The 23624-nt window shown below is 61.1% G+C and overlaps 1 protein-coding gene and 1 long non-coding RNA gene across 3 annotated transcripts; one reads left to right on the forward strand and one right to left on the reverse strand.

Moving 5' to 3' along the window:
• The first annotated feature begins 1374 nt into the window (after positions 1-1374).
• On the forward strand, positions 1375-22913 carry MYL3 (myosin light chain 3). 2 transcript variants are annotated; one of them, XM_044253715.1, is made up of 8 exons: positions 1375-1546; positions 17530-17669; positions 19905-19932; positions 20064-20213; positions 21000-21173; positions 22254-22331; positions 22440-22482; positions 22675-22913. In XM_044253715.1, exons 2-7 carry the CDS (start codon positions 17535-17537, stop codon positions 22466-22468), a joined length of 594 nt encoding a protein of 197 aa, XP_044109650.1. In that variant the 5' UTR covers positions 1375-1546; positions 17530-17534; the 3' UTR covers positions 22469-22482; positions 22675-22913. The 2 variants fall into 2 exon arrangements, with proteins under 2 accessions (XP_044109650.1, XP_044109649.1); XM_044253714.1 differs by lacking the exon at positions 1375-1546 and adding an exon at positions 2464-3694.
• Positions 2057-4698, reverse strand: LOC122909489. Its single transcript, XR_006385152.1, has 3 exons — positions 4525-4698; positions 4235-4351; positions 2057-2457 (listed from the first exon to the last, which is right to left on the reverse strand). It is a non-coding gene; the product is annotated as an uncharacterized LOC122909489 (long non-coding RNA).
• Positions 22914-23624: the final 711 nt, after the last annotated feature.

Consider the following 23624-nt stretch of genomic DNA (forward strand, 5'->3'; position numbering starts at 1 on the left):
GAGGCCAGGCGGCCCGAGGCCCCGGGGCCCGGCGCGGGGCCCATGCGCCAAGGGCTAGCGAGCGAGGGAGCGCAAAGGAGAAAGAGAGGGAGGGAGGAAGGGAGGCAGCCGGGGGCCGGGCGGGCGGCGGGCGGGCGCCGAGCGCTGCGGAGCTGCCCGTCTGCCTCGGAGCGGAGAAATCACATCCATATGGCCGGGCCCCCCGCCCCCGGCCCGCCCCCCGCCCCCCCCCCACCGCGCCGCCTTTTCTGTCTTTTTCTTTTTTTCTTTTGGGGAACTGGGAGCTGTGGCTTCGCCCCACGCCCAGTGGGGGAGGGGTCGGGGGAGGGGTTGGGGTCGCGGTCTGCGGGGGGCGAACCGGGCTGTTATTTTTAGCTCCGCGGCTAGCTCAAGGAGGGGAGGGGGGGCGGGGCGGGGCGGGGGGCGCGTTTTGAGCCGCTCGCGGCGTGCAGCTTAGGGACGCGATCCCAACTTTGCAACGACACTGAGCCCTTCGGTGCTCGGGCCGCCAGCTCTCTGCCCCTCAGCCCCCTCAGACCCATCCCGCCCGCGGCCGCTTCCCGAATCCTCTCCCCATCCTGGGCCGGAGCCCCGCCTGCGCCCGCGCGGCTGAAGCACGCCTGCGGCCGGGACGCTCTGCCTGTCGGCCTGTCTGTCAGTCCGTCTCTAGCTCCCCCAGCCTTGGCCTCCGTTCTTCCAGCAGCCCCGAGCTCCGTTTCGGTCACTCCCTCGCTCCCTCCCTCCCCTCCCCCTTCTCTCTCTCTCTCTCTCTACGAAAACATTTGCAAGTTTCCAAAAAAGCCACGGAGCCGAGCGGCGCGGGGCTGGCGGCTCCACCGGGCTCCGAGGAGGCGCCGCCGACTGACACCGAGACGGACCAGCCCGCCCGCCCCGGCGAGGCCGGGAGTCACCCCTACCCAACGCCGCCGCCACCCCTCGCCGGGGCGCCGGCCCCCCGACCCCGACTTACTCCGAGCGCGCCGCCGCGGCCCCCGCTTAGCCATGGATGTCGGGGACCCCCCGACAGCCTCCCCAGGACAGCGCCCCGTCCGCGGCCCCGGGGGCACTTCATGGGGCTCTCGGGATCCCCTCTGGCCGGCCTGGCCTCCAGCGCCCCCAGCCCGGCCGCCGCTCGGAGCCGCCGCCCGCCGCGCGCGTCCCTCGCCTCGGCGTCTGCCGCTCCCCCTCCCCCCGCGGCCGGGCGCCTCTTCCCTCCCCCGCGCCCTCCCTGGGCCTCTCCCGCCCCCGCACCCCCCCCCCCTGCGCCGCCTCCGCCACGGGTGTGCGGAGCGGCCGAACGGAGCCCGCTGCCCCTGCCCCGGGACGTTTCTCTAGAGGCCGCGCCCCGGGTCGCCAGCGGCGGGATGTGAGTGTGTAGGGGACGGGGCCAAGGGAGCTCTGACATCGGGGCCCGGGAACGGAGCCCGGGACGCTGCCGCCGCTCCATTCTCTTCTCCGGGAAGCACAGACGTTATTTTTTCTGATCGGCCTGCCGGGGCGGGTGAACAGGGGCCTTCAGCCGCGAAGCAGGACCTCTTCACTGGAGGTATCCCGCGCGCCCCCGGCCGCGGCGCTGTCTGTGCGCCCGCGCGACTCCCGCTAGGGCTGGACCGGGGTCCCTGGGGAGGCTGCTGGGCCGCCAGCCCCGCTCCCGGCTCGGCCGCCACCTCCCTCCTGTCCCGCCCCGCCCTCGCCCGGACCCCCAGCCTCGGGAACTCCCGAGTGGGTAGGTCCTCAGTGCTCTAGACCCGCCCCCGCCCCTGCCCGCGAGGGCTCACGTCCCTCTCCCACCCTCCCGAGTCTCCCCCCGGGTCGGGGTCTCTCAGAGTCTTCGACCCTTCCAGACGCCTGCCCGGCCTCCCCAGCTCCGCCCCGGAGTCCGCCGCTCCAAGTCGCCAGACCCGGGGCTCAGCGGGGACCCCCGCTCCCGAGGCCCGCCTCCTTCTCCACCCCTTCACAGCCCCAAACACTCCCGGCGGGCTCCGGTCCACCGGGGACCCTCAAGTTGGAGGAGGAACGGGAGGAGCCTTTGGGGGCAGGGGCGGGGTGGGGCGGGGTTACGTGCTCGGGCTCGGGAGGGGACGCTGTAGCGCTTAGAGGAAGGGGTCTGAGACCCCAAGTTCGCCACCTTTCAGGATCACGCAGAGAAGCTGAGATGCTGGGAAGGCCTGGGATGCCTGGAGCAGAGAGCTTTAAAGGATGGTCAGGAGGAAGCTAATGTGACTCTTGGGGCCCTTGGAGATATTATGTGGGCTAAGTGGCAGTCCCTGCTCACCCACTTACCGGTTGTGTATCCTGGGCAGGACGACTTCCTGCTGTCTGGGCCTCAGTTTCCTCATCTGTAAATCGGGGACTTGACCAGCTGATTCAAAGGGCGCTTTTAACTTTACTGTTTTAGTGCTGCGGAGTGTGGGTGTCCAGACCCATGCTGAGCTCTGTGGGCTCCCCAGACTCAGCCTGTGGAAATTGAGCTCCTCACAGCCCCCAAACCAGCCCCCACCCCATCTCAGGGATGGTCCCTACCCTTCATGTGAATGGATCTGCAAGCCCAAGGCCTAAGGCCACTGGAATCCAGCTCTAGCCAGCTTCTCTGGCAACCCACCTTCCTCTAGGCCCAAACCCACCCATCTCCCATACACAGTTGTCTGCTTCCCTATGAGTCTGTGGCCATATCCTCCTCTGGGCCCCACTACTTTCAAGTTTCTTGCCCAGGTGATTAAGGACGATGCTGTCTGAGGCAGTTTCCTCCAGAGGTGACACTCCCCAACAGGTACCGTCTCGACTCCCGGCCTGCTCCCCACGTTCACTCCCCTGCCCTTGCCTTTGGAGTTTACTCTGCTGGGATCATGGTTCTCTGCCTGGTGTAAAGAACATCCCTCCCTCTTTTTTTGTGTGTGACCCCATCTCTTCCACTACTTGGGGGGGGCTGTGATTTGGGGGCTACCCACTGTGGTGTGTGGATTACTTGGGAACAGGGACAGAGGATCAGGTACGCAGAGAACATCTGTGGTTCTTCAGTGTTACATTTTGATGGTCTCTGTTTTATGTCTCTGTTTCCAAGCCATTCTACTCTGTTTTATGGCTTTATGACTGATCACCCCTGCCCTGTGGTGATAGGAAAAGAACATTCACAGAGTCACTGGGGCAACTGGGGTAAAACTGGGGACTGATGTAGGGAGTCCTCAGATCCGATACCAGAAAGCTTGAGATCGGGAAACCAACAGTATTTGTAGTGGGGAGGACCGGGGTGGGGGGTTGTGGGTAGGGCTGCAGAGAGGGGTCCAGTGGGCTGTGGGGCCCTTAAGGGTGTTCTTCTAGCTGTAACGCACGTGCCTCACCCCAGAGGTCCCTGCTGGATATTCCAGAACTGTTGGCTGAGGCGGATATGCTAAGGCACCTCCTGGCCCCTGGTTAAAGTGCCACCATGGGATTGGGTGTCACACATTAACTGGTAGCACCCCAGTGCCTGGCAGAGGCAGCCAGCCCTTTTTGTCAGGCAAGCCCCAGGGCCCCAAGGGTCAGTTTCTGGTCAGTTTCAGGGACATTTGAAAAGGTCTGATTGGAGGGAGGGAGTCCCCTATGGGGACACCCATCTGTAATGGGGACCTAGGAGGAAGAGCCAAGATCCCTGGAGCTCAGAGCTGGAGAAGGATCTGGACTCTGGCCCAGTGGCCCTAAACTGGACTCTGCTGCTGTGAGTAGGGGTCGCCAAGCTATACAGACCCTAGAGCCGGGGTGTGCCCCAGACTCAAAAAGGAAAGACAGAGGCTCAGCTCTCAGCCCTGCAGCCTGGCCTCAGACCCTCAGAAAACCCCTTGTCCCGTTCTGGGGGTTCTCTGGAAAAACTGGCCTGTAAACCCTCAACAGTTCATCTCCCAACCTTAGCCCCAAAGTCAGCTTGAATCCCCATCTCAATCCTAATCCCATCCTGAGCTCCCCCCACCCATGTGGAGCCTTTATCCCAGTCTGACCTCTAATCCCTGGCTGAACCCTGACGCCAGGCTGAGCCTCCACCAAGCCTTAATCCCAGGCCTCTCTCTGGTTCTGGTAAGCTTTTCAAGGCAAGGGGCTGGTAGAGGAGGGGATGGCCAGGCCATCAGTGAACCAAGGTGCCACTTTTATAGCCATTTCGGCTGCTCATAAACACCCCCCACCCGGATGAGTCACTGGAGGCTCCCACAGCAGCTGGTCGGGCACCCCCCTCCCCTTGCAGCAGGAAGCCTGGTTTTCTCACCTCTCAGGAAGGCCAAGGGAGGGAAGCTGGGGGCACAGGGGGCCTGGAGGCTCTGTCGGAGGCAGGGAGCACTCCGGGGGCACCTGGAGGTGTGGGCTTCCTGTCACAGACTCCCTCCTACAGTAACGCCAGAAACACAGACATCCCCATGCAGGCATACCTTGTGGGCCCCACAGCGTCACACAGGTACACACACAGACACACAGACACCCACACACTGGGGTACCATGGCCTTGCCTTGCCCCTCCCGGCTGCCCTCGCGTCCCAGGCTTGCCTTGGACCCCACTCACCTAGAGCCCACAAGGTCTTCCAAGCAGGGCCTGGAGACTCAGAGCAGGCTCAGGTTGGCCATGGAGAGGCCATGGATGGTTCTAGCAGCTTCTGGGGCTCAGGCCTAAGCAAGGATGTTGCTGCTAGGGACAGGAAAAGGCCTGAGTGAGAGTTTTTGGTTGAAAAGAATAATTAGTTATTTTTTACCAAGCCCTGCACCAGCCCAGGACTTTGTCCTAGACCCCTAGTGGGGGAGCAGAGGCAGGTCCAAGTGTTCAGTGCCCCGAGTTGGGCCCTCCCCCACCTCCATGGGTGTGCTTGACAGGTGCCCAGGCCAGCTTGGCTCCTCCAGTGGGGGTGTGCCTCAGTGGTCCTCTCCTGGCCTCACCAAGCCTCCAGCTAACTCTCCTTCTATCTATTCCTGTGTCCCTGTCTGTCCCTCCTGGCTTTTCCATGTCTCAGAAATTTCAGGCCCCATGAGGTATGAACACAACTACTGTGAGTGATTTCATTCATGTTTGGGACACCTGAAGAAATCAGATGGAGGCTCAGGGTAGCTCATACCCGGATCATAGGCGGAAAAACTGAGACCCGAGAAGGCCTCCCCTCTCAGTCCTGGGTACTAAGCGTTCCCAGGGCGGGGACATGTGGGGACACTCATTCCAGCCAGCCCCTGTCCTAACCCTGCAGCCCCAAGGCCACTCTGTATCTGACTCCTTGCCCACTGGAATGTGGGCCCTTGGCATGAAGCCAGCCAGTCACACCCGGGCTCAGGGTCCGTATATGCAATTACAGGTCCCGGAGGCAGAGGGCTGTGGCCAGGATGACCTGCCTTCCTCCGTGGCTCTGTGGAATGGGCTGTAACAGAACCAGAGTTGGGTCCAGACACCAAGAGTGAGGACGCAGACAGAGGGAAGAGGCCTGCGAGGTCCTGGCACCTCACCCCAGCACCTGGAGACCCTGGCTGGAGGCTGCCCTTCCGCCGGAGCCCAGCCCGAGCCGGTTTGGGTCTGGAAGTCCCAGGCTCAGCCTGACTAGGTGTAATGATTCACGTGGCAGCTGCCGCTCAGCACATTCCAGTCGGAGCCCCCAGTGCCCGGCACGTGAGGCGGCGGGTCCCAAACCAACCCCCAGCAGCCAGGGCACGTTCCTAGGGCGTCCATCCCTTGGGGCGACCCTTCCCCAGGTCTTCCAGGCTCCTGGGGAGGGCAACATACTTTACAGTTTCCAAAGTACTTTCTAATACATTCCCAGGCTGGAGAGGGAGGTAGAGAGCCTGTCCATCTCTGGCCTCCAGGTGGGGAATATGAGGCTAAGGGAGTAGACTGAGCTGGCTGGGGAGGATGGGGTACAGGGGAGTGGAGGCCTGGAATGAGGCTATGACAAACAAGCATTTACGGGGTTCCTGCCCCCTCCCATGCTGGGCTGCTCCCATGTGTGCAGCTCCAAGGGGGGGCCCTGAGCAGATAGGCCATTCTGTGACCAGTGCCAGTGGGGGACTAGATTTCAGCTTGACAAGTCAGTGGGCAATAATGTCCAAGGGGAAGGGACACCTTTGCCCTCTCTCCAGCTTGTTACTTGCTGACCCTCTACTCTTGCAGCCTCTCCCTCCTCTGAGCCCCCACATGCTCCCTTGGGAGCCCTCACTGGCTGGGGGAAGTGGGAGGCTGGGGGCTGTTCTGCCCTGACCTGTGGGGTCCTCTTCCTGCTCATGGCCTTGGTTTCCTGATCTGCCATTACCAGATGGGCAGTTCAAGGTTTGAAGGGACTCCGACAAGGGTCCAGGTCCTTGGGGCTTGGAGACAGACATGTGACCGTGAAAACCTGAAGTCCTCTCTGGACCCCTACCCTGCGGGCTGCCGACGATGACCAGGCTGTGTTCCTGCAGTGAGCCCCAGCCCAGGGCTCTGAGGGGCGAGTCTGGCCCTCAGCTCCGGGGACAGGAAGTTGTATTTTGGTCCTGGGTCCTGGGGAAGGAGGCAAGGGGAGAATGGCAGCTCAGACCCAGTCATGTTTACTCGGGCCCGGCCCCCTCTGAGCTCAACAGGCCCATTCATTGGGAGCCCCATAAACCCTTCGGGGCTCCCTGAGGTTCAGAGCGCCTGGACGCCAGATCTGGCTGCTGTCCCCAGACCTGATGGGGAGGGGGTGAGATGGAGATGGTCTCAGTTGTGCCTCAGTTTCCTGACCTCTCCGTTGTCGGAGTCATGGTTGTGGCCTATGAACACGACAGAGCAGTTGAGAAAATCGAGGGGGGCTTCATGGCTGTGTCCCATCACACCAGGCTTCTGAGAGAAGATCCTTAAATCCCATGGCCTTCAAGGCAAGCCCGAGACCCCACACCTGGCCCTTGGGTGAGTGTGGATGTGCATCTCGCTGCAGTGGATGGAGTCCCTTGTTCTCTCCAGCATACGTGCCATCTTCAGGCTTCCCACTCTGCTTAACCAGAGGGCTGTCAGGTATCTGGAAGGGAGGCAGCGGTGGCTTTTGCTCAGTGGGAAGAACCATGGCTTGGGGGGCTGAGTGCTCCCCAGCTCCCTGGTGACCTTGGAATGGTCCCTTCTTCACTCCAGGCTTACCAGCGCCCCCACCCCACCCCATCCCACCTATGTTGGCTGGGGTTGGTGTGCACATGCTCCCAAACTCTCCTGAGCCCTATGGTTCCCATGCTGAGCAGCTGAGTGGGGAGCTGGTGGTGGGGAGGGGCAGGTAGGAGCAAGCCCTCCCAGCCCAGATGCCTCTCGACAGCGTCCCCGCTCGCCTGGGCAACCTGACCGACCTCTCGGGACCCTGGTGGGGGAGCGAGAACGGAGTCTCCTTTCCCAGACGCCTTCCGGGTGGGGTGTGACTTCCCGCTCTCGTGGTTGTAAAATCCCCTGAAGCCTGGTGGGTCCCTGGGGGGGGGGGTCTGTGCCTCGGAATACCCCCTCCCAGGCGTGTTTGACACGTGTTTCCGCCTCTCCCAGCATGGGCTCCCGCTGCTGCTATTTATAACTTTTAAGAGCTCCTGCCGACTGCAAAGTTTTCTTAAACTCAAAATATCACCGAGGTCCTGGGCACGCGTTCCAGAGGCCGGCTGGGCCCTGCGGTTTGAAGGGACAGGGGGCCAGGAAGGAAGAAGCAGAGGGAAGGGGGTCAGCTCAGACACTGGGTTCTGGCTGGGGGCTATGGTGGGGAGACCTAGGGCCGGGGATCCCTAGGTCGTGATGCTGGGCCCTGCGTGGATTAGGGGGATGGTCTACGTGGGTGGTCCTTGGTCAGGCTGGGCCATCTGAGGACGGCTGGGCCATCTCTCTGGGCCTCAGTTTCCTTCCATGCCTCAGAGGACACCAGCCCAGTGAAGCAATGAGCTGGCAGTGACGCTGGGAACATCTCGGGCTGGGACCAGGACTGTGTCTGTCCAGCTCTCCAGCGCCCGGCACAGAGCCTGGCCCAGAGGCGCCGTGGACGTTGGCTGAACTGGCCAGAAACGGGAAGCACTTGGGGAAGTTTATAAAACTGTGTGTGGGAGAGTGATGTCCAGAGAGGGGCAATGGCGTGCCAGAGGTCACCAAGCTCATTCAGACCACGTACCCAGGTTTTCCCAACACCCAGGGGCCGGTTGGCCGTGAAAGAGGCTGAAGGGCCCCGGCTGGGGACCCGTGGGTTTCCACCTTGGAGGAGGTTCCAGATGACAGGAGAGTGGCTGTGCATAAATCGGAGACCTTCCCAGAGCTGGAGAGGCCCTGGCAGCTGGTTGGGACCAGGGAGGGCTGCCCAAAGTCACGTAGTACGGATGTAGCCCCTGACTGGCTTGGGCCGCCTCTCTGTGTCTGGGGCTCCTCTGCAGCCTCAGAAGTCCATGAAAAGCTCAAACCCCAGCCCCAGAGTCAAGCTGCAGGTGACTGGAGCCCAGATCTCCAAGGGGAGACTGAAGCCTGGGAGGCGGCGGGTGAGGGGTGGTTGCTGTGGGGAAGGTGCACCCTAGTCCTCCAGCGCAGGCCAACCACGCTGCCCCTGTGGCTGCTGTCCTCATGGGGGTGATGGGGGTGGGGAGAATGGCACGTCCTTTCTCTGGACCTCAAGGTCAGGCACTCAGAGCCGGAGGTGGCCAGGGCTCTTGGCAGCCGCAATCAATGATTTCTCTCCGCGCGGTCGCTGACCCCAGACTACTGCAGCCGTTAGAGGGCCGGAGGACTCCGCTGGGGCAGGAGTGTGCAGATGGGGCGGGCTGCCGGAGGGGCCAGCTTGTGGCCCCCCTAGCCAGGGGGCCAGAACTCCCGAAGGCAGGGGTGGGACTTGCTGTCAGGCCAGGCTCCTGGGGCTAAAGAAAGCCCCCCGCTCTTCCTTGCTTCTCTGCAGCCTTGGATGAGCCCTGTGTCCCACAGAATTTCCCCTGATTGTTCCCTTGTTGACCTGGCTCTGATCTTCAAGCTCCAGCAGTCAGACCCCAGCCTTCTGCAAGGCCCCGAGACCTGGCCTGGGGGCAAAGGTTGGTGCGAGTAGGGGATGGAGGAGACTCAGGCCCAAGCCTGCCTCCTTCTGACTGTGCTGGGGGGACTGCGTGCCTTTCAAGCTGACCCAAGACCTCACCCCATTGGGCAAGTGGGTGCCCCGAGGTCTCTGGAGGGGAAGGGGCTCCAGGAGTCAGTGATGAGATGGGAGGGGTGATAGATAACTAACCCCAGGCCCAGCACGTCATGATCTGCTACCGATGGTGGTGCTTTGAGGTCCTCTAATGTTCCGACCATCTCTGTAAAGTGGCTTCCCCATTAGCGCTGGCTTGGAAACCTCAGGCGGCTCCCTGCAGCCGAGGGGCTCCGGTCCAGCTGCTACAGAGAGCCGGGGGCCTGGCGGTGCCCCTCTCCACATGCTCCGGCCCCTGCGCTGGAGCGTCTCGGGGCCGGTTTGAGGGGTCCCTCCGCATTTTGGGGCATCTGTGAGTCTCCCATTCTGCTGTGTTCCACCTCTTCACCCCCAGCCCTCAAGGCCACCACCCCGATGAAGACTTGCCTGTCCCTCAGCCACCCCTCTTTCCCTTTGCCTCCACCCCTGCCTGCTCTGGGGTCCCGGATCTGGGAAAGGAATGGGTCGGGAGACTTCCAAAGAGTTCTTTCCCACGAGAGCCGAGCTCTGACCCCCGTGCTTATCTGGCTGGAGTGCGCCAAGAATAACACAGATGCTAAGGCTTGTGAGCCCCAAACCTGGGGACACTGACCTCCCCAGGCCCAACTGCTGTGCTCTGGCCTCTATTTTCCCTCTGTGAACAGGGTAGGGGGTGGAGGATGGCCCTCCAGGGGGCCAGGGAGGAGGCAGGGAAATGGTCCCAAACACCTGAGCACATACATTCACACTCACACTCACGTGTACTCACATAAGCTCCCGGCCCTCCCCCGGCGGGCCTGCTGTGGTTCCCTGATTTCTCTGGCCTCTACTCCCTCCCACGGCTCCTAATTCCCACCCCAGGCTCTTTCCGTACCAGTGAGTGACCTCGGAGTTGTGATGTGCTAGGTGTGTGTGTATTCACGCAAAGGCATGTGAATGTGTGTACTTATGTGTGCAAAGGGCACATGTGTGCAAGTGTGTGAATGTGTGTACGCAGGCATGCATACGTGTGTATAAACATTTGTGCAAAGGCGTCTATATTGCATGAGGATTTATGTTTAAAGGTGTGTGCATGGGCCTGTGGTCGCTCTTGGTGCAAGCACCCACGGGCCGGGCATGTGTGCGTGTGCACGCACACACACATTACCATGATTCCTGTTGGCCCCAGAGTTGGTGAGAAGAGACCAGATGGTGAGGGGAGTGTCCAGGCCCCAGTGCGTATTTCCAGACAGACACAGATACATAGCAGGACCAGGTTAGCCTGACTCCGGCATTTCTGAGCGTGTGTGTGTGTGTGTGTGTGTGTGTGCGTGTGCTGTTTTAGACGGGGTAGGCGGGTAGATACATAAATATCCACACAAGCAGGTAGTGGAATTGACCCTGACTATTCCTGGCTGGGGGCTTGGGCCATTTTTAATGCATTCCACACCCTGGGCCACAGAGGGTGCTTGTGTGGCCACTGGAGGCAAGGACACAGCTGGTGCTGGGTGGAGCAGGGTGGGGACAGCCCCGGGTCTCATGGGGCCACCACAGTAAGGGGACAGGGAGGGGGGCCCTCCTGGGCACCGTGGCCTCTTCTGCCATCACCACCATCACCACCTTGTCACCTTCCTGCCCTCACCTCCATCACTGCCATCCCTGTCCCCTGCCTTGTCCGCATTCCAGCCGCTGCCCCCTCTCCTGTGGCTGCCCAGACCCACCTGTCTTCCTGCCTCCAGGTCTGGTGCCCCCTTCTTGTGCACTTTGGGCTGCTGGAGGGCAGGGCTGAATCTGCCTCCTCCTCGGCTCAGAGCTGAGGGTCAGAGCCGGAGGGCCGTGTTGTGCACACACCTTGTCTGGGCTCTAGGAGTCTGCGTCCAGAGGCTCCCTTTGTCTCTGGCTGGCCTCGAGACCCTCCCTCCTTGGTCTCTGAGTCTGTCCCCATCTCTGTCTCCATGTCTCATCTCTGGTCGGTCGTGGTCCCTGTCTCCAGTTTCCCATGTGGGCCTGGGGGGTGAGGGTGTTGGGGGGTGGCCGCCGGGGGTGGGGGGAGCCCGTTCCTCCTCCAGCCAGCGGGGACTGTTTGCCGGAGACAGTTGGTCCATCCAGTCAAACAACCACCCAATTCAGACTCCTCGTCTGACTGACGGGTTTTTTTTTCCCCTGCTAAATTTACTCTCCTTTTTGACTGAATTGGCCATTCAACAGAGGTTGTGTCCACATACCCCTACCCCGCCCCGTGCCAACAGATGAACATTCTCCCAGATGGCCGTGCACCCAGAGCTGGGAGTCCCTGCACATGCACACACACACACACACACACACACACGTGCTCACAGCCTCACGGGACACACGTGAGCACACGGGACGGCACACGTCTTCACATAAATTCACACCTCCTGCCACCGTGACAGGGTCCGTCCTCCCTCAGACCTATTCTGGGGAACCCTCGGGGAGATGGGCCCGGGGCCAGAGCCCCCTGCCCCACAGCCTGGGCCGGCCATGACCCCTCTCCTCCGAGGCCAGCTCGGGTCCCAGCCTCTTTCCTCCACCCTCGGCGGGTCTTGGTGGAGCTTCCGGTCACCTCGGGCCACCGCTGAGCCCCTGCAAGCCTCAGAAGCAGCTCCCAGACCCTGATCCTAAAAGGGGACTCTTTTTTTTTCTTCCAAGGACAATAAATATTTGCTCTTTGGGAAACGGCTGGTGGGAGTGTACAGGGTTTGGCCCAGTGGCGGGAATGTCCAAGGTAGTTCAGGGAGGCCGCAGGCCACGCTGGGGAGGGACTGGGCGGCACCTCGGCCCGTTCCCTCGGACCCCTGCCTCGGGCCCGGTTTTCTCCATTCTCTGGTTCAGCACATTGGCATCCCTCTTCCTGTCCTCCCAACTGAGACCCCTCAACACCCAAACTCACCCCTTGAGAGCCTTTCGGCAACTGTCACCCTTGTCCGCCCCCACCCCTTTGCCCCACACTCAGGATGCCTGGCCCAACGTACAGTCGGACTCACTGGACTAAATAAGGGGTCCAGTATTCACGGACGTATTTTCAATCCCTCTTTAGACCCTGCCGCGGAGGACAGGGCCGATGTCCCCCAGGCCAGGCCCCTCAGAACAGAACATGCCCCTCAGATGGGGGCCCTGAAGTCAGGGCAACGCCCTCCTTCTGTAGAGGACCAAGCCTGGCCGACAGTGTCCCCCATCCTCTCCTCCCATGAGGCACTGGTCCCTGGAGCCTTCTGCCTGCCCACCCCTCCCTCATGCTCAGTTGGGCTCCCAAATATAGCGGCCGTGGCCACAGCCGGCCAGGACACCACAGCCCCAAGCGTCAGTCCTGGGCAGGGATCAGAGGGGCAGGAGCTGATTATAGGTCCCTGGGCCAAACCCAGGCCTTGCCTGCCAGCCCGCTGGGTCCTGCCACCCCCACCCCAGAACCACAAGGTTGGAGCATCTGGTCCCCGTCAGCACAGTGGGCAGAGGGAGGGGCCTGAGGGTTGTATTTGGCCTGCCGAGGACAGAGTTGTCTGTGTGTGGTGTGGGGGTGGCAAGGATGGGCTGGGGCTCCGGGACAGCGACTGTCACTGGGCCGCACCCGTGGCCATTGTACAGATGGGGAAACGGAGGCCCAGAGGAGCCAGGACCAGCCTGGGTCCCAAGAGCCGTGCCTTTGGCCACGCCTTCCCAACCTTCAAGGCCTGGAGCTATGCTCCGGGAAGCAGGCCACATCCTGTTGGTGGCATAGCAGCCTTGCTGGGAAGTCCTCCTTGGAGTCAGACTTTTGTCCAAGGATCCAGGACCGTGGGACGGTGCAGAAATTCCTCTCTTCCTGGTCCTCGTGGCTGCTTCATGCCACCTCTGGCCAGAGTGGCTCAGCAGCTCCTGCCCGTTCTGGGGCCTCCGTGCCCCCATCTGTGCAGCTGGGCGGGAGCTGAGGGCCCTGCCTGGGGTCCGTGCTTGTGGGCCCCCACCATATGGCAGTGGGTTCACATCCGTGTGGGTACACACGCGTGCCCTGGTAGGTGAGCTGCTGCCCACGGGCCTGCCCACGCCTGGACAGGGTCTCCAGGACCTGCTGCACAGCAACACTTGACCTACTTCTAAGGCTCTGGGTCTGGCCCAGGCCGCGTTCTCGACTCCTCCGGGAAGTGTGGGCCTGCATCCCAGCCCGGAGGCCTCAGGCCAGGAGGGGCGGTCTGGGGCGGGCCAGGGCAGCCTGTGGAGCCTGCGGCCAGGGGGACAAGAGCCCGACCCTCCTTCCCTGTCTCTGGCTCCCGGGCCCAAAGGATGGCCAGGCCCTAACCATTCCTCCCTCCCCTTGTCCACCACCCCCTCCACGTGGCCACCATATTCTGAGCTCCCCAAATTGGCTCTGACGAGATGAGGGACATTCCTCATGCCCCTCAGAGGAACACTACCAGGAAGGTTTGCCAAGCACTCACCCCCGCTGTTCGCCAAGGGTTTACCCTCCCCCCTTCCCCACCCTTGTCTACACAGAGCCATAGACAGTGTTGGTCTGGAACGCCAGCAGTCCTGTCCTGGGTCCTGGGTCTTGAGTCCTGCATCTGGACTCTGGGTTTAGGATCCTGGTCCTTGGCCTAGGGTCTTGGGTCTGGAGTCTCGATTTAAAGTCTGGGTTTGGCATCCTGGGTTTTAAAGTCCGGGTCCCTCGAGTGGAGTCAGGTTCCAGGCTTTAATTTGGGGGTTCAGATCCTGAGACTGGAATCTGGAGTCTGGGTTTGGAGTTCCAGGTTCCAGGTCTGGAGTCTGGGTTCTGGGCTGGGATCCTGGGTTCTGGGATTTGGGTTTGGATCCAAAGCCTGGTTTTTATCCCTTTTACGCCCCCTGCTGGCTGGTCTTCATGGTCAAGTCCGTGTGGGGTCACCCTGGCCTTTTCAGGCTAGTGAGAAGAACCTCACCCAGGGGGTGGGAGTGGCAGGCAGGGTAGGCCTGGGTTGAGGTGGCAGCCGCTGCTGGCTGTGCTGCCGTCCCGGGGTGCCCCTTGCAGTGACCGAGACTCTAGCCAGTCTGCCAGCAACCCTCCACCCCATCTCCCCTGACCCCTCATCATGGATAGAATTTGGCAATGGGTCCCATTCCCCCTGTAAGAAGTGGGTAAATTGAGATGTTTGGGACATTTGCTCATCCCACATTTATTGAGCACCTACTGTGTACCAGGCTCTGCTGGAGTCTCTGGGGATATGTAGCTGTGGAACAACAAAACTCCTCCATTCCTCCAGGCCAACTGACACTCATGGGATGGAGGGCAGCCACCTAAATAACAAGATAAGAAACATTTTGTTTCAGAGTGCACAGGGCTGAGGAGTCAGGGTGGGAGACAAGACAGAGGGAGCTAGCCAGGGTAGTCTGAGGAGGCTTCTCAGAGGAGGTGACATATCACTGAGACCAGGGGGTGCCCAGGAGCAAGCCATGGCCAGGGTCCAGCCCAAGGTAGGACGGGGAGGAAAGAGCCTATGCAAAGTTATCAGGGCTGGAAATAACCTAGAAGGAGGCCAGTGTGGCCAAGTGTCTTCTGCCTCTATCCCTGGCCCCTCTGAAGTCAGGGCCCCCATCTTCCCTGGTGTTCTCCTTGGCCGGGGAGTGAGGGGGCTCTGGAATGTGGGACTTGTGAGTCTGCATCAGACTAGGTCACCACTCAGATGCTGCAGCTGGAGGAACAAAAGGGGTAGTAGCACCCAGACCCCTGCCGCTGCCCCCAGGCTCTCCGGTCCCCTCAGGCCTTGCTTCGATCTTGCCTGCTGGCTGTCATTCCTGAGGGGCACAGAGCTTAGCCTGGGACTTGGGGGAGAGAAGAGAGCGGAGCCTTAAGGGGGGGCCTGTCCTTACTGCTCACTGCCTGCCCCTCCCTCTCACAATGCCCCGCCCCCTGCTCACCTGCCTGCCCACCTGTGCACCCCACCCCCACCCTTTGCTTCGGGCCTCAACTGTCAGGAGAGGGGGCTGGTTTTTTGGCAGAGCCCCTGGGGGGGCCGGGCATTAGTTCTAGGTGGAGAGTGGTCCTGCAGGGCGAGTTCTGGGGCCCTGCTTCTCCCTGGAGCCAGAGCTCACGCTCTCCATCTGAGCCCCGGGGAGGGAGCAGAGGGTGACTCTGTGCTGCGCGTCTCCTCATCTCCTCGCAGGACCACATCTGCCCTGGGCATGAGGGAAGGAGACCCAGAAGCGCCCCTCCCCCACCTTCCCCCAGGCAGAAGGGATGGCGCTGTGTGGTTCTGACTGGCCACGTGGGCCTGCCCACCCCGTGACACAGACCTGACGGCTGGGGCTCTGGAGGACCTCACCTGCCCTAGTTCAGGCTGGTGCTGGGTGGCTTCTGGAGCGTGGCAGTTATGTGTGGAGGAAAGACACGAGATCGGAAATCTGGGGGACCCTGAGCGTGTCCTTTGCCTCGGGCCTCGGTTTCACCCGTGACAAATGCAAGGGGGTTGGGTAATGTCTTGGCTGTGCCTGTGGGTGGCCGGAGTCCCCATGGGACATCCAGAGTCAGTTATGTCGAGGGCCAGCGGGCCTGGGCAATAGGGCTGCCCAGAGGCCTCTCTCTGTGTGTCCCCCTCTGGCTGTGTTCTCTTGTGGTATTTCTGGCTCGTCTCTGTGGACCCTCCCCCCCAGCCCTTTTTTTCTCAATACTCTTGCCAAACATCTGGAAGGAAAGTGAAAAACTTGCCTCCCCCACCCCCCAGCACCGGATGTTGTCAGATTTCCAGATGTGGGGTGTTCTGCCCTCCAGATGAGGGGAGGAATGTCCTGTATTTCAGCTAGGAGGGGGCCAGATCCCATCCCTCCACTGCTGTCCCCCTCTCCATGAGGATGAGTGACAGGATCCCAGGGACCTGGACTCAGCTGGAAGACATGGGGGGCCTCCAGGTAGAACCCCCCTCCCCCATAAATCCTGCCTTCAGGCGGGGCCCCAGCTCCTTTCCACACCCAGGAATTCCCCCCGGGGCCTGGGGAGGGGGTGCTTTGCCTCTGAAGTTTCTATCAAAGCCTCCAGGCACTTAAAAATAACAGGGAGCACCTCCTTCCCACCCCCGGCACAGCCGCCCAGGAGAGGAAGGGAGCCCAATGTGCTTGCAAGATGTCCTTACTCTCAGAAATCTGTGCCCAGAGGGGCCTTGTGCCACCTCAGCCTTCCCACCTCCCCCACTTTCTCAAACGGTGGCCTGGCCAGGCTGCCCTCTGTCCCTGCCATCTGCCGAGGGCTGGGTGTTGGGGTGGGCACCCTGGCAAACCTCGCTCAGCAACCTGAGGTCCCTCAGGGAGGCAGACCCTCCCTCAGTCTCAGTCCCTACCCCACCCCCCAAAGGGCCCGAAGAGGGAAGCATCAGGCGGGCGGTAGGGCACAGACAAGGAGCTTGGAGGGGGGAGGGGGCAGGGGGCCTGGAATGTGCTACGCAGAGGAAGGACAAGGGCACGCTGCAAAGGGGACAAGGGGTACAGGGGGGTCTGGCGAGGGCCCTCCCCAAGCTGTGTGGGTAAATTGGGCCCCAGGCCAGAGCAGGGAAACGAAGAGATGGGAAGTGGGGTGTAAAGGAGAAACAAGCCACAGGGCCAGCCGGGTGCTGGTGAAGGGGGCAGTGGGGGCAGCTCAGCTGCCGGGACTGGGCTGGGTGGCTGCAGCCCGGGCTGGCGGGGGTTGGCACCCAGTCCATTGCCACTTGTGGTGTTCCTGGGGCCCCTCAGGCTGGGGCTGCAGCTGCCTGCGAGCCATGACCAGACACACGCAGATACATATAAACACCCGACACAAACCCACGGAAGCAGCACTCACAGACACATTCACAGAGATACACAGACACGTGCGTCCATATAAACACCCAGATGCAGACCCGCCGAGCCGACGCCCAGAGGGGCACGGGCCGTCCGCTCAGACACACAGAGGCAGCACCCAAACACCGCCCCCCCACCAAGCGTGAAGACACCCAGACAATACACGGGTACACACAGATGCTCCCGCCAGAGATCAACAGACATGGGCAGACTCCCCCCACCCCCTCTGGGGACTGCCCCTGCCCCCCAGACCCAGACATGTGGGAATTCAAGGCACAGCTGGAAGGTTAGACGCAGGAGGTACCCTTAGGTTCTGCCCCCATCACAGCACACGCTTGGTCCAGCCTCCTGGTCCTGCTCAGTTCATCACCTGCGAAGGGGTTCTGTGCGTCTGGCTGGGCTGCCTCTGTCTTCCGCTCCCCCTCCCTCTGCCCAACAGGTGATTGGGAGGAATGAAAGCCCTCCCTCTCCCCCACCCATTCCTGAGCCTGAACAATGCCTCCCAGGCCCCAAAATAGCCCCTGAGCTTAGCCTGTGTCCTTTTATGGCCCTGTCCCTATTGTGCATTGTGGGGGGTGGGGCTGGGGTCAGGAGGTGTCCAGAGGGGATAAGGGCCAGGCCCCACTCCGGCCTCACCTACCCTACTCTCTGCTTCCTTCTCTCCACATCCCTCTCCGTTCTGACAGCGTCCATGGCCCCCAAAAAGCCAGACCCCAAGAAGGACGATGCCAAGGCAGCCCCCGCCCCGGCGCCCGCACCTGCGCCCACACCTGCACCAGAGCCTGAGCGCCCCAAGGAAGCTGAGTTTGATGCGTCCAAAATCAAGGTGGGTATGGGAGCTGGGTTTCAGCAGAAAGGGCAGGGCAGCTAAGTGGATCCCGGAGTGGATCTACCGAGTGGCAGGTCAGACTCCAGAAAGGGAGCGCTGAGCTGAGGTGGGAAATGAGCCCGGAGGCTTCAGCTGTCAGGAGCCGCTCTAGGGGCTAGAGGAGGGCTAGTGGTCACACAGCAGGCAGGACGCCCCCAGGGCTACTGAAAGGGTACGTCTTTGGGTGGTTGTGGAATCTGTCCCTTGCCCTTCTCTCGGGACCTCACGTCCTTGGGGAATCCTGGAGCCACCCGGACCCCAACCCCTCCAGCCGGATGGGGATCTTCCTTGTTCCCCTCTGGGTGACGGGTGTGAGGAGCATGGGGATGTGAGGCCCTTGCCCAGGCTGGGGCACACTTACCCCCTACCAGGGTGGCCGAGCCCCACAGCGTGTCGGGCCTCAGCTTTTAGGCAGGGGAATTGAGACACGGGCTGAGTAGGTCACTCAGGAAATTGGTCTTGGGGCTGTGGCCGGTGAGCACGGAACCCTTCCCCAGTTAGGAAGTCTTTCTCCGAGTCTAAACTTGGAAGAAGAGCCATGACTCTGATGGCATTTGCAGAGCGGCACGCTCCGTGTGTCCTGCCTGCTCCCTGTTCTTGGCTGGCCACCGGTCACTGCTGTTCTGGCTGCTGGCTGAGGGGCCCTGTGGAGCCCTCCCAGCTCCTCACGGCTCCTGCCTGTCCAGCCAGAGCTGCAGCAGAACGATTTTCCGTTTGTGATCCCTTCCTGGGGGGCCAGACTTGTCCCTTAAGACATGGGTTCCAATCCCAGCTTTGCTCCTGCCTGTTCCCTGCTTTGAGGCAGGGCTTCCTCGGATGCGACATGGGACAAGAAGTCCTGTCACAGGCTATTGGGAGCTGTTCACGGAATGTGTTCTCTGGAGTTGGCTCCCTGAGCCCTAACCACCCCCAGGGTCAAAGCTTGTGTCCCACAGGTCCCCTGCTGGGGGCCAGCTACCCCAGGCCCCCGGTGGCTTGGTCCAGTCTCACCGGATCTGAGACTGGCACAGACTTCCCTGTGAGAGGCCAGCACAGTGAAGCCCCTCATGGGACCCCCCACCCCCTCCCTGTCTGGCTGGCTGGCTTTACCAGGAGGCTTAGGAATGTAATATCAGCAGGCTCTCAAGGGGCCAGGAGTAGAACACCTTCCCAACATGGCGTTGAGTCCAGAAGGGACAAGCATGACAAGGGGGTGGGGGAGGATATCCCTCTGCACTGAGGTGTGCCCTGGGGGTTGGTGGGGTTCCCAGGGAGCGGCAGTGGGAGGCACGCCCGGCATGCCTCCTCCCCCAAGCTCCTTTCCCTCCTGTGACCTTGACCTTGGGGTGAGTGAGTACTGTAATAAAAATAGAACTGGTATCTGGTGAGGAGGGGGAAACCAGGTCCCAGGAGGCCTCCTTACCTCAGGTGGCTCTCTGATGTGGCCTCAGCAGATTCTTAGTCAACACTACCATTGTGTCCCCAGGCTGGGCTGGGCTGGGGGCTGCCCAGGGCTTTTGGGTGGGTGTGTAAGACCATGTGAGTGGTAGTGCCCAGCCTTAAGGTCTCTGCAAGGGGCAGGCAAGTGTAAACACTTGCAGACACACACTGAGTGTGAATGCACACACATACATCTCTCACACACACACATACACACATGAGTGCACACACACTCACTCCTGTGGATATGCTTTCATGCCGACACAAACCCTCTGGTCTGTACCCTCACCCTTGCTCCTCCTGCCACCCCACCCCCCACAACGAGATGGGGTTTCCTGTCTCACTCACACGGACAGCCTTGCCCACTGAACCCCAGGCCTGCTGGGGGGTGGCTAAGCCAGCCTGGTCAGATCTGCTGGCTTCAACACATCTGTCCAGGACCAGGGGGATCAGGTAAAGCTTACCCTGGGCTGGGGACTCGGGGCACCAGGACAGCCTTCTCACTGTTCCCCAGATGTGGCCCACCAGCCTTCAGGGTCTAGGTACACGCAGACCCACGGCCCTCAGTTCGCACAGGTCGGGAGGGATGAGGAGACAGGGAGGTGCCAAGGGAGATGGCAGGAGGTCGTGGGGGCAGAAGCTAGAATGCTGCCAGGGGGACAGTCTGGTACAGTCAAGAGGTTGAGGCCTGGGCTGTGGCCGTGGAGCATGCAGGTGCAGATCTGGCCCTGCCTCCTGGGCCAGACACTTAGAATCTCTGGGGTTTCCTTTCAGATCGAGTTTACACCGGAGCAGATTGAAGGTAAGTGAGGGTCTCGAGCCCTGGGGCTGCAGGGTTGGACCTGGGGTCCCCAGTCTGAAGTCCGGCCAGGGCAGGGTGAGTGGGGCGGGCTGACTCTGGATGTGTCCACAGTTCACATCCTCTCCTGGCAGAGTTCAAGGAAGCCTTCATGCTGTTCGACCGCACGCCCAAGTGCGAGATGAAGATCACGTACGGGCAGTGTGGGGATGTCCTGCGGGCGCTGGGCCAGAACCCTACCCAGGCTGAGGTGCTCCGTGTCCTGGGGAAACCGAAGCAAGAAGGTGTGTATGCATTAGTGCTGGACCCCGGGGACGTGCCTGGGGCGGGTTGACATCTGCGGGGGCATGGCACAGGTACCGCCCCGCTCTGCGCCCTCCTGACATCTTCCCAGTGTCTGGATGAGGAATGGAGGCAGGTCTCAAGCCATGCTGCCAACGTAACAAGCAGCAAGTCTGCGGGACCTTCCCACCCCATGCTCATTGGCCAGGTCTACTGGTCACAGGAAGCTGATGTTGCAAAGTAGCGTCACGGCCGGTGAGGGTGACCTGGGGACCCCCAACCTCTGTGACCCCTCCTGGTCTCCACAGCATCTCTCTGGCGCTCAGGGCCAGCTTCCCTCACACTTCTGCCAGAGAGGGCTGCATGCTTTGCCCCACGGAGACGTGAGACCCAGGCCCCTCCATGCTTCCAAAGTCTCAGGGAACGTCTCTGATTGGCCCCACTGCTCCTGAGCAATCCCAGTGGTGGGGAGGGTGGGGTCTATAAGAAAAACCACAGGATCCAGGATGGTTTCCCCGAAAGCAGAGCAGAGGTGCTAAGCAGAGCCCACGGGGGTGCCGCCGCAGCAAATTGTCACTGTGAACAATAACGGATCGTGTAAAGGATGCACGTCTCGGTTGACTCCCCGTGATGGGAGTGTGGTTTGTGAATGGTTAGCTGGTGTAGAATGCTTTGGGACTGTGTGTGGGCAGTAGGTCTGTATCCTGCGACCCGGGTGGGGAGGGAAGGATGTGCCTGTCCTGCTCCTCAGAGTGACCGTACTGCCCCCTCCCCCAACCCCCGGCCAGAGCTCAGCAGCAAGATGATGGACTTTGACACCTTCCTGCCCATGCTCCAGCACATTGCCAAGAACAAGGACACGGGCACTTACGAGGACTTCGTCGAGGGGCTGCGTGTCTTCGACAAGGAGGGCAATGGCACGGTCATGGGCGCTGAGCTCCGCCACGTGCTGGCCACGCTAGGTGAGGACGGCCTCCTCCTCCTCCCCAGTCCTCCTTCGTGGTGGTGGGGGCATCCTGGGGAAGACCATTCTGTCACCCGCCATGAAACGGACAGAGGGACACGGTCAAGGGGCCTTCATGGCAGGTGACAGATGTGGGGAGTTTAGAAGGCCAGGTAGCAAAAAGGAAGTGTGTTGGTGCAGCTCACGGAACTGAAGGTGGGGAGGGCAGCTCTGGGGGGGGAGGTGCAGTGTGGCGCATCCAACAGGACAGGTTCAGTCCTGGTGTTCATGGTCTCAAGGTCAGGTTCCAGGGACACAGCAAAGAAGAGGCCCAGTAGGTAAGAGGCCTGCCCCTTGGACATCCTGATGCCCATTATCTGGCTGGCAGGGGCACCCCCTTCTCAAAGGAGCTTTCATGCAGCAAATGTTTATTGAGCACCTACTACATCTGCTCAAGGCAACCTTTCCTTACAGCAGAGGTGAACTGAATTCCTACTGTGTGTTTGGCCCTGGGCTGGTGTCTGGGTTTTTTGTGTGTAACTGGGGGTAGGAGATTACCCCCCATTCCTATGGGGGGGACGAGGGCAGTACACAGTGCTCAGAGGCAGGAAAGTGGCAGACTTGTCTGGAAAACAGAGAAGCTGTCTCCTTGTCTCCTCCACCATTATTCCCCAAGGCCCTCAGCTCCCTCCCATGAGCCCTTCCTCTGGCCTCAAAAGGCTGCCCTGAGGGACTGCTTCCAGTGACATGGGGGTCCTGGCCTCCCCTTGATGGAAGGGACCCCCCCAGGGGTCCCCTGTAAGAAAAGGGACAGTGTGTTCTGGGGACTTGAACACCAAGCTGGCACTGTTGTGGACAGAGCCCAGGCTCAGAGGGCACACCAAGCCTGCACCCCAAGTCCCCCCTTTGACTTCTCACTGATTCTCCTGGTCTCAGAAATGGGGGTGATGACCAAGGTCTTGTGAGCTGGGATGGCTGGGCCAAGGTGAGGTGTGGGAGTGCTAGGGAGGCAGACCCACTGTCCAACGGGGCTCTGTGTGTCCCCCCCGACTTCGCACCTGTCCCGCGGTGCTGACTCAGCCTCCCGCCCCCTGGCCAGGAGAGAGGCTCACTGAAGATGAGGTGGACAAACTGATGGCGGGGCAGGAAGACTCCAATGGCTGCATCAATTATGAAGGTGGGCTCGGCAGGCTGAGGCGTGGGGCGGTGGGGCGCTGGGACCCTAGGCCCCCACTGTGGCCGCCCGGTGCTCAACCCCTGCCACTTGCTCTGCCCTTCTTTGCAGCATTTGTGAAGCACATCATGGCCAGCTGAGCCTCTCGTCCCAGGTGAGACCTCCACTCCTTTCCAAGCCTGCTGTCCCCTCTGCCACCTCCTTGGATCTCAGCACTGTTGTACCCTCAGCTTCCAGATCCCCTGTTGCCACCTCCCCATCTTCACCAACTCCTGCTCTCAGCTGACACCCCGCTGTCTTGCTGCACCCTGTCCCCTGTAACCTGTGACCATCTTTACTGTCACAGTAAAGGAGAACCAGGAACCCATGGGAACCAGGAGCCCATGCTGGGGACAGCTCATCTCCCACACATGGTGCTGACGTCAGCCGCCTGGAGTTGCAGGGAGGAGGGAAGGGCCTCAAGACACCTACAGCAGCCCCCTCCACTGGCCCTGCAGACCTCTGGGTGCCTGTCATCTCCCCCTACTGGCTGTGCATTTCCGTCCTCTCCCATGGTCCTGAATAAATGGCATCTTTCTTTCCTTCCTTCCTTCTTCCTTCCTTCCTTCCCCGCTTCCCCTCCGTGGCCCTTTGGTTGACTTCTCTAAAATCCATGAGCCCCACATGGTGAGTCCTGGACAAAATAAGGGGTAGTCATGCTGAAATTCTGCCTCCTTGATCCCCCTCAAAACTATCCCAAACACTCTCAGCCTGCTCGCCAGGACACTGAGGTAGGGGCAGGGCTGAGCTGGAAGAGGCCTGGGTGCCCCTCCCTTGCTCTTGTCCTCCCATTCTCCCTCTGGGAGGTGGCACCACCAGCAATCAGGGATCCAAGGGGCATTGGTCCCGGGGCTGCCCATGTCACAGGTGGGGAGACTGAGGCCCAGAGCAGAGAATGGCCTTACCTGAGTCACCCTGGGAATGAATGACAGGGTGGGAGCTAACTTTGTCCTCAGGCTGTCAGAATTGAAGGGACCTTAGATTCCCGACTGACTCGGATGGGGAAACTGAGGCACTCTGCCTGTGGTGTGGCTATAGGCCAGGGGGAAGAGGCCTTATGGGGGAGCCAGGAGGACCCAGGAGTTCAGGGCAGCTCTGTCAGGGTGCAGGGGAGCACATCTGTGTGGATGGGTTTCGAGATGAGCACAGATTTGGCTGCCTGTGGGCATGGGTGTGGTGTGGGGACTTACCTGTGAGTGTGTTGGGATCATGAGTGTGACAGCGTGTGGGGGGCATGTGCCAGCAGCATATGTGAGC

The sequence above is a fragment of the Neovison vison genome, chromosome 6 (genome assembly GCF_020171115.1).
Source record: "Neovison vison isolate M4711 chromosome 6, ASM_NN_V1, whole genome shotgun sequence".
Lineage (NCBI taxonomy): Eukaryota > Metazoa > Chordata > Mammalia > Carnivora > Mustelidae > Neogale > Neogale vison.

What these genes read in the sequence shown, in the direction of transcription:
- MYL3 (XM_044253715.1), top strand. Translation starts at nt 17,535, where the DNA reads ATGGCCCCCAAAAAGCCAGACCCCAAGAAGGACGATGCCAAGGCAGCC. An exon ending in TTGATGCGTCCAAAATCAAG is followed by an intron (nt 17,670 to 19,904) that starts GTGGGTATGGGA and finishes GTTTCCTTTCAG; the next exon opens with ATCGAGTTTACACCGGAGCA. An exon ending in TACACCGGAGCAGATTGAAG is followed by an intron (nt 19,933 to 20,063) that starts GTAAGTGAGGGT and finishes CTCTCCTGGCAG; the next exon opens with AGTTCAAGGAAGCCTTCATG.